This window comes from Hemicordylus capensis, chromosome 1 (assembly GCF_027244095.1).
Source record: "Hemicordylus capensis ecotype Gifberg chromosome 1, rHemCap1.1.pri, whole genome shotgun sequence".
Taxonomy (NCBI): domain Eukaryota; kingdom Metazoa; phylum Chordata; class Lepidosauria; order Squamata; family Cordylidae; genus Hemicordylus; species Hemicordylus capensis.
The window spans coordinates 114636900-114652895 of NC_069657.1; the positions used below are offsets into that span (position 1 = coordinate 114636900).

A 15996-nucleotide genomic window follows, 5' to 3' on the forward strand; every position below is an offset into this window, starting at 1 on the left:
AAAATCTAGCCCTGGGATCCTTTGCCCATCCAATTCAGAAAATTTATATGGTAATAATCCAAGGATTGTCAATCTGGCTTCCTGTTTGCAGTAGTTGAAGGAGAAGCTTTTGCCTTTGTAAAGTGCTTAGATATTAATGTCACTATAGGAACATAGGAAGCTGCCTTCTACCGAGTCAGACCATTGGTCCATCTAGCTCAGTATTGTCTACAAAGACTGGCAGTGGCTTCTCCAAGTCTCTCTCAGTCCTATCTTGGAGATGCCAGGGAGGGAACTTGGAACTTCTACATGCAAGCATGCAGATAGTCTTCCCAGAGCAGCCCTATCCCTCAAGGGAAATATTTTACAGTGCTTACATGTAGTCTTCCATTCAAATGCAAACCAGGGTATACCCAGCTTAGCAAAGGGGACAATTCATGCTTGTTTCAACAAGACCAGCTCTCCTCCTCAAAACACTGTTACAATTTTGTGACAAACATTAGAATAATAGTAAGCTGCAAGATATTATTATTCATGCACCCAGTAAATGCAAGAAGGTTGATTACAGATATAAGAGGGCACAATTTAGACTCTATCTATAGAATTAGACAATTTGTCATCCTTTGACTGAAAAAGACGCACTTTGCTATCGACTTGTCTCTTCCAATAAATGGAAACAACAGCCTTTAGCGCTCGGGCGCGCTCTCTCTCCATATATATATATATATATATATATATATATATAGAAACAGTTTGCGAACTTACGTAATCCAAGCACCACAATCTAGTAATATCTTAATTAGGATCAACCAAAATGACATAAAATCTTGAGCAGCTGGCTCAAGTTCTGAAGAACTCTTCTTCATCAAGCTGGATAGTAAGAAAAATAAGGCGAGGGGAGAAGCTGGGCCTGGTGAAATGCCCCCAAAACATCTGAAGACCTATTAGTCCTTTTAGAGGTATTACTAGACTGTGGCTTTTAATTTTTTTTTTTCCTTATAGACAACATGGTTGCCTACATTTCTCAATGGAATCATAAATCACTGTAGGATTGAAACTGAATCCCATTTTCCAACTGACATTGTATGTAGCAAATACCATCCTGGCCCCACTGAATTCAATGGAAAAACCGGTCATTTGCTTCAAAGCCGGAAACCATACCATCCAAAAACTGCAAATGAGACTCAGGCTGTGGCCTCATGTTTTTACACAGCTGTATCTCTGCAAAATCTCATTAGATCCCAAGTAAAGATCTTAAGTGCAGAAATATCCCAGACGATTTATCTACATTAAAGTCAAATGATAGGTACCTTTCTTCTTAGAACAAGTCGAAGGAAAGTCTTTGTCTTCTACTTTCACAGAAGGCCTGTTGCATTTCATCCTACAAAAGAATGAACGTCTTGCTCCAGAACACAGTCGTGATGGTCCAGGAGTTATATCCGTTTTAACCGGAAGTCCAGCTGCATACATTAAAAAAATAAAACAAAACCCTCCAAACTGGTGAATTTGGCTTGAATCTAAACTAACCTTCCTAAATCTATAGCACTATGGCTAGTGCTTATTGTCACAGTGCACTATCAGGGCTTTAAAGAATTTTGTTTTGTTTTTAGATTTAATATGCAGATACTGAGTATCCAGGCAAAGTTACTCATGACTAGGCACTATTTAAGTCAATGAGACAAATTACTCATGCCTAACTTAAATCCCATTAATTTCAATGGGACCTAGTCATGATTAACATAATCTGGATGCTGCCCACTGTAGATTAGAAAGCCAGGAGTGATAAAAGGCAATTCTCCAATGATGATGATGATGATGATGAAATGATTGTTTAATTAGCTATTAGTTGATGAGAAAAAATATTGGCCAATGAAACCCCTACCTAAAAAACAACAACAATGCTTGGAGAGTCAAAATGGCTGGTTTTCACATGACAATAATCTTAAAACACAACAGACTTCAGAAATAGATCAGATTTGAGAGATGGGGTGAGTTAAAACCATGCTTTATGCATATGTCTGTGTTGAAGAGTTCATGGAGTTCCTACTAGGGATGTGCACGGAAATGGGTCCATGCACTACCAGGAGGGTGGCGGGGTGTTGCTTTAAGGTGTGGGGAAGGTGTTTCCCCCACCAGTGCTGCTGTCAAAATCACTTGTGTGGGGCAGCTGTACACCCTCTTGTCACCCTGGTCAGTGTAATACTGGAAGTGTTATTTATTATTTATTCGTATAGAAATTGAATGAATGAATGAATGAATGAATAAATAAATAAATAAATAAATGATCAGCGTGTGTGTGCACGCACATACGTGCCGGCCACTTCCATATTACGCTGACCGAGGTGGAAAGAGTATATACAGCAACCCTGCGCCAGCGATTTTGACATTAGTGCCGGTGGGGGAAACACAGCGGGGAAGCTAAGGACACCCTTCCCTCACTTTAAAGCAACCCCCTCTCCGCCTCCGAAATCAGCTCGAATGCCAGTCTTTTGAACTGGTTCAGTGGTCTGTGAATAGACCACTGAACCAGTCCGTGCACATCCCTAGTTCCCACTTGGACTGTGGTGGAAGAATGTCACCAGTAGGGATGGGCCCGGACTGGTCCAGAGGCCATTAAAAAAGCCTCCGGACCGGTCCGGAGCTGGGTGGTTCAGTCCGGGGGTGGGGGGTACCTTTAAGAGCGGCGGGAGGGTTTACTTACCCCTCCCGCCGCTTTCCCGCTTGGCGCCGTAATCTTCAAGGTAATTGGGGCGGCAGGACAACTCCCTGCCGCCCCTTCCCCGACGTTGCTTGCAAAAAAACCCAGCAGTCCTTTGCGCGCCCGCATGTCACAGAGACAAGCGCACGCAAAGGACTGCTGGGTTTTTTTGCAAGCAACGTCGGGGAAGGGGCGGCAGGGAGTTGTCCTGCCGCCCCAATTACTTTGAAGATTACGGCGCCAAGCGGGGAAAGCGGCGGGAGGGGTAAGTAAACCCTCCCGCCGCTCTTAAAGGTACCCCCTCACCCAAGTGCCGGACCGCATTGGCGGTTCCGTGCACACCCCTAGTCACCATGACAAATGGCTCCCATTTAGAACAAGAGCAAACAACTCCATCCCTGATTGCTCCCTACTGTACAATTCCATGCTTCTACTCTCACACTGTAACACAGATGGATGCAGTGCAGGTGCAAGGGCAGATTCTCACAGATACAGATGAAATGAAAGGTTCTTTAATGTATATAACTGAAGGAATGCACAGCTACAGATATATCCAAAGAGTAGTTTTACTCAACCAGTAAAATCACCTCAAATATTTACCATGTCAAAAGATATAAAGTGATTCAGCACAAGGTGTGCTTATTGAATATTTATACATGCAATACACATACGCACACACGCACACACGTTCTAAGGGCCAGCCCACACATCTATATACATTGCCCATTTATGCAACATTGACCTGCAGGAAATATGTGGGCTGACTCCACTGGAAAGAATTGTGTTTGAAGTGATGTGAAAGCTGAGTCTTGGGTCTGATCTGTGATGTCTTACTCACACATCAACTGATGAGTATGTGAACATGGCAACTAGTTCACAGATGAACATTTTGAATACTCACTTTTTGCATCTATGAGTCTTTCCCGTGGTGCAGTATCCGATGATGAAAGCTGCTCCTTAACTTTGGCAATATCTTTAGGGTGAAGGTAATCAAATAAACTCTGACCAATCAGATCATTCTGTTAAGACAGAAGAGTATGACAAGTAGAATAATTACAAGTATGCCTTGATGTTTTCAGTGAGTTATGTGTTGAGGAAAATTCCTAATACGTCTTTTTGTTTTATTTCAATGTCTTGTTATTTTATATTATTAGTGAAGATAAACAGGTTTGCTTTTAAAACCAAGAAAAAAGAGACTTATTTTGCTCCATAGAATAAGCAGAAAACTACTATTGATCATTTAAACAGACATTAATTTACATTTACCACTACTTCACTAGACAGACAAAAATACCTGACTGTAGTTGAGGATCTTGAAGACTGATTCTGAAACAAACAGTATCTTTCCTCTGTCACAGCCCACAACAAAGAGAAAGCCATCTGCAGCCTAATTGGGAAACACAGGATAGTTTGTGATAGCAGCTTTGTTAGAATGCATTCTTGATATATATATATTCTTTAAAAATTCATGACATGCCATTAAATTTCTGTGATCAGAGTTTCTTCTGCTCTGCATTTAAACATTACTATGTTTGCACACAACACAGCAGTAAAAAAGTTGTTCTAGTGCAGACTTCAATTCAAACTATTTTCAATGACAATGGAAAAAAAGTGTCAGTGCTGAATTTTTTGTTGGATGCACAATTGATTAAAAAAAAATAATCTCACTTGCAGTGTGGTGGTGGAAACACAAACAAAACAGGTCCAGAATCTACAGGAAGTTTCATGGGAGAAGTAAGGAGACAGTTTCCTCATCTTGCAGTTACAAAACCTTTTCAGGACCCTAGGAGTCTGCCAGGAGCAGCTCCTCTATGTGGGTGGAAAAGGCCAGAGAAGCATGACTCAGTTTCATTGGATTGTACCCAGCAATCCTTCCACAGGGGCTACTAGGAAACCAGGAGAAAAGTGATTGTTGGAAGTAGGTCAGATTAATTCAAGGCAGACCCCGTTACATTTTTGTGGAATGCCTTATGAGACACTTGGAAGAGAGTTACAGTTGGGATCAAAAGTACAAAGCACAGAACACAAACACTGGCTCCAAATAAGATCTTGAGAGGCCCTTCACGACTAATATACTGCATCAGGCTACTTGGGGGCGATCTTGCACCACAAGGTTGAAGGTGGAAGGGCAACTGTGCTGACTGAAATAAAGAGGCACCTTCTGTGTTATATGGGATAAGATGCTCTAAAAGACACGACAAGCATTTAAAACAAGGGATCTTGAGCAACATTAGTTACTGAAGGATAAAATATTTTGACTGATAAGTATACAGATGATGACGACGATGATAATCAACTTTATTTGTTAACTGCCCTATAATAAATTGTTCACTGATTTGGTTGTTGAACTTTATTGAAACACCACATATGTCCGACATGCATTAATGTCAAGCCAGCTCACACTTAAACATAATTTGGTTTTAAAAAGCACACACCCAACCACTGAATCTCATAGCAAGTTAGAAAAAAAAAGGCAAAACTGCCCTCCAAATCCACCACAAACACACCTGGAGGCCTCCCATCCCCTTCAATGTAGCAGGTATTGTGCCCAGAAGGAATTGCTAGTTTGGGGTGAATACTCAGCCAAATCAGTGTCCATTATGACAAACTAAAGAGCTTTCTGTGTTAGTGTTTTGAACACTCACATTTGTATCTCAAAATATAATACGAGTAAATATAGCATAACCACTTTTGTAATCACTCCTATTACCACCCAGTTTTATGTGACTGGCTGCTAATTCAGAATCCTGGTGCTGAGGATTTATAAGCAGGGGTTCCCAATCTTGAGTCCCCAGAGATGTTGGACTACAACTCCCATCATTCCCAGTCACAATGGCTAAAGTCTTATAGCATCCACCTCCTATGGTGAAGGAAGTTGTTTTGAGCCTGGTATAAGAACATATTATTTTAAAACTCTCTTGAATCACAGTAAAATATGTACATGCATTCACACTCAAACACTCCTATGGTTAATATCTAAAATTAAACACATACCCTAAGAATAAGATGTTTCAATTCATCGTCTGATAGAAAAGCAGGTTTATAGTTTGCTTCAGTATATGGGTTTGTGGCACCTTAAGGCAAGGCAAAAACCATTAAATTACACTTTAAGTAAACAAACCAATCATGTTATGTGCAGCACATATCGTCCCCCCATTTCCTTAGCCTATTGTCTAATATTGCTCAGAATGATGCCTGACATTCGACAAACCATTTGATGCTATTTTCCTAAGTTACTGAGCAGCATCTAGACCAGGCCTGCTCAACTTAGGCCCCCCAGCTGTTTTTGAACTACAACTCCCATAATCCCTAGCCACAGTGGCCAATAGCCAGGGATTATGGGAATTGTAGGCCAACATCTGCAGGAGGACCAAAGTTGAGCAGCCCTGATCTAGACTAATGACGCCCTTGCGTTGGAACATTGCCCACATGCAGTTTTCCCCACTTTCCTCCGTTGCCGCCAAAGCATGTTCCTGAGGGTCCTCCAGCCATCACTCAGAGGCATATTTGGGAGGGTGGGGGATCTGGGGTCAGCAGAGGGAAAGGGGGCTCAGGAAAGATTGTTTGCACATGAGCAATGTTCTAACAAAAGGGTGGTGTTCGTCTGAATGTTCTCACAAAGATTCAGATTGCCTGATGAAAAGATCAACAAAAGCTGGTATGATAAAATAAGTATGTTGTATCTTATTAGCAGTATGAAATCACTGCTAAGTCATCAGAAGCCTGTGCAGATTACTGGCTAAGAGTGTGAGAGCTAGAAAGTCCCTGGATCAACTCTCACCTCAGTAATAAAAAAATAACTACTATACTCCCAGGCTTACTCTATCATCTGCTTTATGGAGATGACAATACTAACTTCTTGTATTGGGCTGTTGCAAGAATTACCAAGGTAAGGAATGTAAAATCCTATGGTAAATGGTGGGCCACTGGGCAGTCACCGAAGCCAGTTAGCCTTTGGGGGTGGGTTTTGGGGATGGGACTGAGAGCTGGGGCAAGCCATGATGATTTAAAAACTTATCTCTCTTTATTAAGTAGGTCTATACAAGTATGTGTTTCATGTATCTGGAGATGGGGGAAGGGTGTTCACTGTCCCTGGTGCTATTCCAGTGATGGGGAACAGAGGAAGATGTGGCATTGGCAGGGTAGCAGGCCATTACAGGGGAAGGGAGATCAGTAATTTAATAGCAGTTACGGCTTCCAGCTCCCTGCCAGCTCTTTGCCCTTGGGGAGCAGTATCAACCTCCCACAGAACCTCACCTTGCTTCTTTGTAATGCCAGGTCAGTTCAAAATAAAATTAAAATCATCCATGATTTTATTGTGGATGATGGAGCTGACCTGGTATGTATTACAGAGAGCTGGATGGGGGAGGCTAGTGGTCCAGTTTGGGCCTAGCTTCTCCCAGCAGGATATTCTGTTGTGGAGCATGGGCAGAGAGAAGGAGTGGCTGTGGTGTATAAGAATAATATCTCCCTTAGCAGGGTTCCTGTCAGGGAATTGGTCTACACTGAGTGTGCGTACCTACATCTGGAGACCAAAGATAGACTGGGACTTCTGTTGGTTTACCATTCACCCCTCAGTTAGGGACTGAGCTGATGGCTGCGGAGTTGGCATTGGAATCTACCAGACTGATAGTTCTGGGGAACTGTAATGTTCATTTTGGAACCAATTTGTCAGGATCAGCTCAGGAGTTCATAGCAGCCGTGATAGCTATGGGCCTATCCCAAGTGGTCTCAGTACAAATGCACTTTGCTGGTCACACTCTTGATTTAGTTTTTTGTTCTGATCTGGATGGTGTTCCATGGGTGGGGACTCCTGTGATTTCCCCATCATCATAGATGGACCACCATCTGGTTAAAGTTGGACTCACAGCCACAACCCTCCTCCACAGGGGTGAAGGACCTATTAAGATGATTCGTCTGAAAAGGCTATTGGATCCAATAGGATTTCAAGAAGCCTTGGAAAGACTTTAAGGTTGGTTCTGTCAATGCCCTGGCTGGTTCAGATTGGAATAATGAACTTACTAAGGCGGTAGACATGATTGCCCCTAAGCGCCCTCTCCTACCTGCTTCTAAATTAGCCCCTTGGTATACCGAAGAACTATAGGCACTGAAGTGGCAAAGTAGATGGAGAGAGCACAAGTGGAGAAAGACTCATTTAAAATCTGACAGATTACAACACATAGCACATTTGAAAATCTGACTGTGCACAGCAAAGAAGCAGTTCTTTTCTGTCCGCATTTCTTCTGCAAGCTCACATCCAGTGGAGTTGTCTAGGGTTGTGAGAGGGTCAGTACATGCCTCTCCTCCCTTGAATGAGAATTTGGGTTTTTTTGTAGATGAAAAACTACAAAGTTATTGGAGAAGGTCTTTTTAAGATCATTAATGCTTCTCTGTTGGAGGGCAGAATGCCTCCTTATCTCATGGAAGCAGATTAGACCACTGTTGAAGAATGGATCCCTCAGAATTAGGCAATTATGGGCCTGTCCCATGGTTGAGCAAGGTAAATGAGAGAGTGGTGGCATTTCAGCTCAAGGCAGTCTTGGAAGAATCAGATTATCTGGATGCATTTCGAACTGGCTTTCGAGCAGGCTAAGGAATAGAGATAGCCTTGGTCGGCCTGTTGGATAATCTCCAATTGGGAGTTGATGGGGTGGGGGAGTGTAACTGTTGGTCTTTTTGGATCTCTTGGCAGCTTTCGATACCTTCAACCATGGTATCCTCTTGGAATGCCTAAAGGGGTTGGGAGTGGGAAGCACTGCTTTGTAGGGGTGTGCACGGAACCGCAGAGCTGCGGTCCGGCACTGGGGTGGGGGGTTCCTTTAAGGGAGGGGGAGGGTTTACTTACCCCTCCCGCCGCTTTTCCCCCTCCGGTGCGCATATTCTCGTTAGTAATCGGAGCAGCAGGATACCTCCCTGCCGCCCCTTTCCCTGCTTGGATGCAAAACGCTTCAAGAAACCTTTTGCATGTGCGCATGTCGCGGAGACATGAAGCGCGTGAGCGACTTCTTGAAGCCTTTTGCAGCCAAGGGGAAAGGGGCGGCAGGGAGGTATCCTGCCGCCCCGATTATTAACGAGAATACATGCTCCGGAGGGGGAAAGCGGCGGGAGAGGTAAGTAAACCCTCCCCTGCCCTTAAAGGAACCCCCCACCCCAATCCATCCAAACCCCGAACCGCCCATGTCCAGACCAGTCCGGAGGCCTGTAGAATGGCCTCCAGACCAGTCTGGGCACATCACTACTTCTTTGTAGTGGTTCCACTCCTACCTCTTGGTAGGAGCAACACCTCTTGGTAGGAGCGACCAGATGGTGTCACTTGGAGATTGCTGCCCCTCAAAATGAGAGTTATTGTATGGGGTCCCGCAGGGCTCCATTCAATCTCCAATGCTTTTTAACAACTACATGAAACCACTGGGAAAGATCATCAGGGGATTTGGTGCAGGGTGTTATCAATATGCTGATGACACCCAAATCTATTTCTCCATGTCAATTTCAACAGGAAATGGCCTAACCTCCCTAAATGCCTGCCTGGAAGTGGTAATGGGCTGGACAAGGGAGAACAAACTGAGGCTGAATCTAAGCAAGATGGAGGTACTCATTGTGGGAGGTTAGAACTTAGGAAGTGGCTTAGATCTGCTATTCTGAATGGATTTACACTCCCCCAGAAAGAGCAGGTGCATAGTCTGGAAGTACCTCTGGACCCAAACCTCCCCCTGGTCCCTCAGGTTGAGGACATGGCTAGGAAGGCTTTTCATCAGCTTTGACTGATATGCCAGCTACGTCCATTTCTGGAGATAAACAACCTTAAAACAGTGGTTCATATGCTGGTAACATCTGGACTTGATTACTGCAGTGACTCTACATTGGGCTGTCTTTGCATGGGGTTACCCAAAGAGATCATATTATACCCATTCTAAATAACTACACTGCCTGCCAACATATATCTGGGTGAAATACAAAGTGTTATTACCTATAAAGCCTTGAACGGCTTGGGTCCAAGGTATTTAAGAGAACACCTTCTTCATGAACTCTGCTGCCTATTAAGATCATCTGAGGAGGTCGGGTTGCAGTTGCCAATGGCTCTGTTGGTGGTGACTCGTAACCTTTTCTAGGGTTGCCCCAGGATTTTGGAATGTACTTCCTAATGAAATTAGAGCCCCCACCTCTCTGGATGTTCTTAAGAAGAACTTGAAAAACATACCTGTTTAGTTAGGCTTTTTTAGTTTATAGTTTTACAGTTTTAGAGTTTTCATCTGTTAATTGTGTTTATGTTTTAATTGTTGTGTTTTTAGATTATGAACCGCCTAGGTACTTGCGTATGGGGTGGTATAGAAATGTGTTAAATAAATCAATGTGTTCCAGACACTGGAAAGGACTAATTATTAAAGCTTCTTATTTGTGTCCTAGGTCCCAGAAGCAATCACTCTACCCCTAGTGGTTATTTTGAAACTCACCTCGTAATGTCTTCATGTGTTGAACAGCCATTCTCAGTACCGTAAGTTTATCAAGTTTTCTGGACATAGCATTGCATGTTGGCACTAGAGAGGCCAATTCATCTATAAAACTGTTCATCTTATCACGGCGCCTTTTTTCAATTTGACTGTGAGCCTCCCTAAGTGACAATTAAGAGGGAGAGAGGGGGAGAGAGGGAGAGAGAGAGAGAGAGAAAGAAAGAAAGAAAGAATGTAAGATTTCAGTAGTTTAGAGTTATACCAGAACCCTTAATTGCATATGTATATAAAAAGAGAACATGATTGTTTACATGGTCAGTTATTCATAAGTATTTTTAAATTTAACTTGCTTTGGTTACATGATGAAAATATTAAGTCAGATTCTTAAACAAATTAAGATGGAGCCCCAGCTAAGAATTTTGAGCTGTTAATTCCATCTCGAGAAATCTGGGGGTAACTGACTATATAAACAGTGGTATAATCTTGGGCCTGCAAAGAAATATAGAATTAGGAATCATAAGTATGGAACCACAACAAAATGCTGCAGTATATATATCCCTGGTGTGCATGTGTTACCTGAGCATGGTGAAAGTTTTAGGAACTTTCCCCCTCAGAAGCACAATGGTTGAGGCTGTCTTGAAGGAGTATTCTTCAAGCTGAGCAATTTCTCTCTCCTTTTGTTCAAGCCCTCCTTGCCACTGAGTTCCATTAGCTCTGCCCACCTGGCTGTCTGTTAACTGCCCTCTGAGTCCATGAACATTCCACTCCATTGAGTTACACTGGGGCAGTTTGGGTTTTTTTTTTTGTCCCCTTAGGTCCCACCCACCCGACATCAGATTTTTGCAAAGCAACATATCTGTGGGTGATCCTGAGTTTGCCAGTACCTCCCACAGGTGCTCCAGTTATGCAACCATAAGGATCATAGTATTCCATCCCTTTCAGAAATAGATTGCAACAGATTGAGAAAAGCTCCATCTGAAAGAGCATGGGGTATGACTAATATATTCTGGGATTCCCTACTTCTGTAAATCTGAGTTATTAGTTCAGACAACACTATGAGCCATTATTTTGAATTTTATTTTCCAATTAACCTCTGAAAGAATCCAAGTATACATGGCCATGTAAACAGATCTTCCCTTTCATCAAGTTATGCTCGTTTTGTACAACAGCCACATACTACCATGTTTTAGACTGCAGAAACATTGAAAGTAACTGACAATCAAGTCCTAAGCTGTACTTTCTCACACTATGAAGTCTTGACCAGGCAGATGTTGGGTAATGGGTGGGTAAATGTGAATGCTAAAATATACAGGGTGGGATCTCAGCCACCTACTCAAAATTTACATTGCCATTTTATCCTATGTTTTGTTAAATTCATTATCACAATCATGGTGATGAAATTCTCAGGCAACAGCTACTATTTTCGTAAGATTCCACGTGAACTCAATAGCACATTTGCTGAATAAATCTCTCTGAAGATAGTCAACTGATATTTTTAAGTACTTAATATTTAACTCAAAATTTGACACCTTCTCTAACTTTCTGTAGTCCTGTTATTAGCCATTTGTAGCAATCTGGAAATACTTAGACAACTCAAATCCCCTGTCTGCAAAACACTCCGTGACTGCAAGCTACAAGGAATGAATGGGCTTGTGTTGGCAGAAGGCCAAAGACAGAGATGTCATGATATCTGGATCCACACATGAAATATCTCCTAGGTGAAAGAACCAGGTGCTGCAGTACACTCATTCAGCTAAAAATACAACTATTTCGCCTAAGTATAGTAATGACATCGCTGACTAATAAAAAAACAAGAAAGAAAATTCCATTCCAGGAACACATCCAAAAGGCCTGTACCATCACATCACAAATCCATCATTGCTGATTGAGTAAAACAATAAATACATCCATGACTGTAATTATTTTACCTTGCATTTTTTATTCGGCCCTGTTGGTCTGTATATTCCAACCTAAAGGGGAGCAAAGTGGCATATGTCAAGCCTTGATAACAGTATACCAATAGTAATTCTGGAATATCAGTGTTTCTAAACACAGATCTGATGTGTTATCTACAGGTGAAACTCGAAAAATTAGAATATCGTGCAAAAGTTCATTAATTTCAGTAATGCAAATTAAAAGGTGAAACTGATATATGAGATAGACACATTACATGCAAAGCGAGAGAAGTCAAGCCTTAATTTGTTATAATTGTGATGATCATGGCATACAGCTCATGAGAACCCCAAATCCACAATCCCAGAAAATTAGAATATTACATGAAACCAATAAAACAAGGATTGTAAATAGAACAATATCGGACCTCTGAAAAGTATAAGCAAGCATATGTATTCAGTACTTGGTTTGGGCCCCTTCTGCAGCAATTACTGCCTCAATGCGGTGTGGCATGGATGCTATCAGCCTGTGGCACTGCTGAGGTGTTATGGAAGACCAGGATGCTTCAATAGCTGCCTTCAGCTCTTCTGCATTGTTTGGTCTCATGTCTCTCATCCTTCTCTTGGCAATGCCCCATAGATTCTCTATGGGGTTCAGGTCAGGCGAGTTTGCTGGCCAATCAAGCACAGTAATCCCATGGTCATTGAACCAGGTTTTGGTACTTTTGGCAGTGTGGGCAGGTGCCAAGTCCTTCTGGAAAATGAAGTCAGCATCCCCATACAGCTCGTCTGTGGAAGGAAGCATGAAGTGCTCCAAAATCTCCTGACAGACGGCTGCGTTGACCCTGGACTTAATGAAGCACAGTGGACCAACACCAGCAGATGACATGGTTCCCCAATCAACACAGACTGTGGAAACTTCACACTGGACTTCAAGCATCTTGCATTGTGTGCCTCTCCATTCTTCCTCCAGACTCTGGGTCTTTGGTTTCCAAATGAGATGCAAAATTGCTCTCATCAGAAAAGAGGACTTTGGACCACTGAGCAACAGACCAGTTCTTTTTTTCTTGAGCCCAGGTAAGATGCTTCTGACGTTGTTTGTTGTTCAGGAGCAGCTTGACAAGAGGAATACGACATTTGAAGCCCATGTCCAGGATCCGTCTGTGTGTGGTGGCTCTTGATGCACTAACTCCAGCCTCAGTCCACTCCTTGTGAAAGTCCCCAACACTTTTGAATGGCCTTTTCCTGACAATCCTCTCCAGGCTGCGGTCATCCCTGCTGCTTGTGCACCTTTTTCTTCCACACTTTTCCCTTCCACATAACTTTCTATTGATGTGCTTTGATACAGCACTTTGGGAACATCCAACTTCTTTTGCAATTACCTTTTGAGGCTTTCCCTCCTTATGGAGGGTGTCAATGATGGTTTTCTGCACAACTGTCAAGTCAGCAGTCTTTCCCATGATTGTGATTCCTAATGAACCAGACTGAGAGACCATTTAAAGGCTCAGGAACCCATTGCAGGTGTTATGGATTGATTAGCTGATTGGAGTGGGACACCTGGAGCCTAGACTGTTGAACCTTTTCACAATATTCTAATTTTCTGGGATTGTGGATTTGGGGTTCTCATGAGCTGTACGCCATGATCATCACAATTATAACAAATTAAGGCTTGACTTATCTCGCTTTGCATGTAATGTGTCTATCTCATATATCAGTTTCACCTTTTAATTTGCATTACTGAAATTAATGAACTTTTGCACGATATTCTAATTTTTCGAGTTTCACCTGTATTACTAGAGTGTATTGGCTGGGATCCAAAGAGCTACCCTAGGAGTGCACTGGGACATGAGCATGCCCAGGCAATTTCTTCTTCTTCTTTGCAAAATAGAAGACAACCACCACTCCCAGGCATAACCCAATCGGATTTGGGAAATATCCTCAGTTTCAAAAACAGCTTGCCATGTGGCAAGGGGGGCAGCTGTGCATAGACATTCAACTCAAAGCCCCCTTAAGCATGCAGAACTAGATACTGGATCCTAGCCACTGACTTCACTCAAATTTCAGAAGGATCACAACTGTGTATTTTCTTACCAGGATTAGCATTTCTCTCTTATCTAGGTGCTATATTAGGACTTGATCCTTGAGTAGGATTAACCCAGTCCTTGTGCACTCCCCAGATTCCTACAGACCTCAATTACATTCTACATGAAGCACAACCATCAGTTTATCCTGCTCTCTAGAATGATCAGAACACTATTTTGAATACACATGCTGCTTCTGTAATGTACAAGCAATTCAGCAACAATGCACAGATAAATACCTTCCATGCTGATCATCTTTATCTGTATCCATACCCTCTCTACAAAATTAAAACGAAAGAAAAATCAACATGGTACAACTGCAATAGGAAGTGCTGCTTCTTACCATCTTGTTTCAAGACATTAGCATTTCCACAAGTGAAATCAGGTATACTGTTGTACTAGCTGTTATGTATACATAAAAACAGTCTCTTCTGGAAATAATACACACAATGGCTTGTATATGGCAGTTCAATAACTGGTGTTGGTTGGGAAATGTGCTACACTGTGACTTTATGAGACAAGATAAGGGTTACTAGATTTTATGGAGAAGAAGGGAGAAGAAGTTTAGCAGCCATTTTCAGTGGCAGCTGCAATTTTAGTGCAACATCTCATTTGGCCACAGTCACAAGACATACAAAATATTCAATTATATCCAATAGTAATTATGTTATTTAAATGTGAAGATACTTAACTTTCCTCAAAGTGGGAAATTTTATTGCTCTGATTCACAAAAGGTATAACCCAAGCTTAAATAATTCCCACCAGTTGTACGTAATTTTGAATAATCCAGGTGAACACATTAGTCCCACAAAGGATCCCTCAATGATCCACTAAATTTGTTTAAAAATTGAGATATAATGGCCTGAATCTCAAGAGCCATTGTTGGGCTTGGATATGCCTGTGGGATTTATTCCCCACCCCCACCCCCCGCCGCCACTTCAACCCCTATGCCATATTACAAATTGCTTTTGCAAGTCCCTTAGATTCAAAATGGCTTTATCATCTGTTGGGTGAGGGGGAGAGAAAGAGGCTCCTCAAAACTAGTTGCACAGTTCCTTGGATCCTAGCTTTTGAACCTCATCAAGATCCTCAGGACAGGACCTTTGCAGCTGGTTTCTAGATTCCAGAGTTAAACTGACATACATCTGTCCATCCAAAAGTGGCAGACAGGAATCTTAAAACATGGGTTGATCTGTATTAATGAAAACTTAACATTTGAAGCAGCCCTAAATGTCCTTTATATAAATAAAGGACATTTATGAATATGACCAAAGTACCAGTTTCAGGGCTGAATTAATCAGAGATAGCAGAAGCATGATTCAAAGCTTCGAGGAGGCAACACAGACAAACATAGGCTTCCCTGTTTGCCTCTGTGCGTCAGGATGTGTATATTACATGCACCAAGCATTCTCCTTACCTACTAAATGGAATGGGAGCATATCATTCTATGCACTAACCAAGACAACAGGATTGCAGCTAAAAAGCTCTAAACCAGTTCCAGAATCAATTATCCAAAATCCAGTAGCTGTGTCAACTCAGTTGACTCAACTGTTGGGTAAAGGCACTTAGACGCACTTGGTCTAAACAAGAACCTACCACCAATAAATAGTTCTGCTGCCCTTCCCTTCTCCTGCCCCCACTCTGGCTGTCCCCAAATTAACATAGAGTAGAGGTTCATATATGCTGAGTCAGGCTCCAACTGCACGCAACACCCCCCCCCCAATCCAAGTGGAGGAGAAACAGGGTAACGATGAAGGTTCCATGCTACAGCTGTGCTAATTAGTCTCCAAATGCAACTGTACTGATGAATACAAGGGATTCCCAACCCTCACAGCAGCCTCACACATATGTTGGGTGACCCGTATGTAGAAGCCTGATTCTATGTGCAATTAGCACCC

The 15996-nt window shown here is 42.4% G+C and overlaps 1 protein-coding gene across 2 annotated transcripts in view; it reads right to left on the reverse strand.

The window, feature by feature from the left end:
• Nucleotides 1-15996, reverse strand: part of BMAL1 (basic helix-loop-helix ARNT like 1) — a 79097-nt gene that overhangs the window by 30404 nt on the left and 32697 nt on the right. For both annotated transcript variants that reach the window (XM_053271629.1, XM_053271635.1), the window contains exons 5-11: nt 14338-14376; nt 12054-12095; nt 10129-10286; nt 5672-5751; nt 3972-4064; nt 3579-3696; nt 1290-1439 (exon numbers count right to left, since the gene is read on the reverse strand). In XM_053271629.1, the coding sequence (XP_053127604.1) occupies nt 1290-1439; nt 3579-3696; nt 3972-4064; nt 5672-5751; nt 10129-10286; nt 12054-12095; nt 14338-14376 (680 nt within the window). The remainder of the gene's footprint in view (nt 1-1289; nt 1440-3578; nt 3697-3971; nt 4065-5671; nt 5752-10128; nt 10287-12053; nt 12096-14337; nt 14377-15996) is intronic.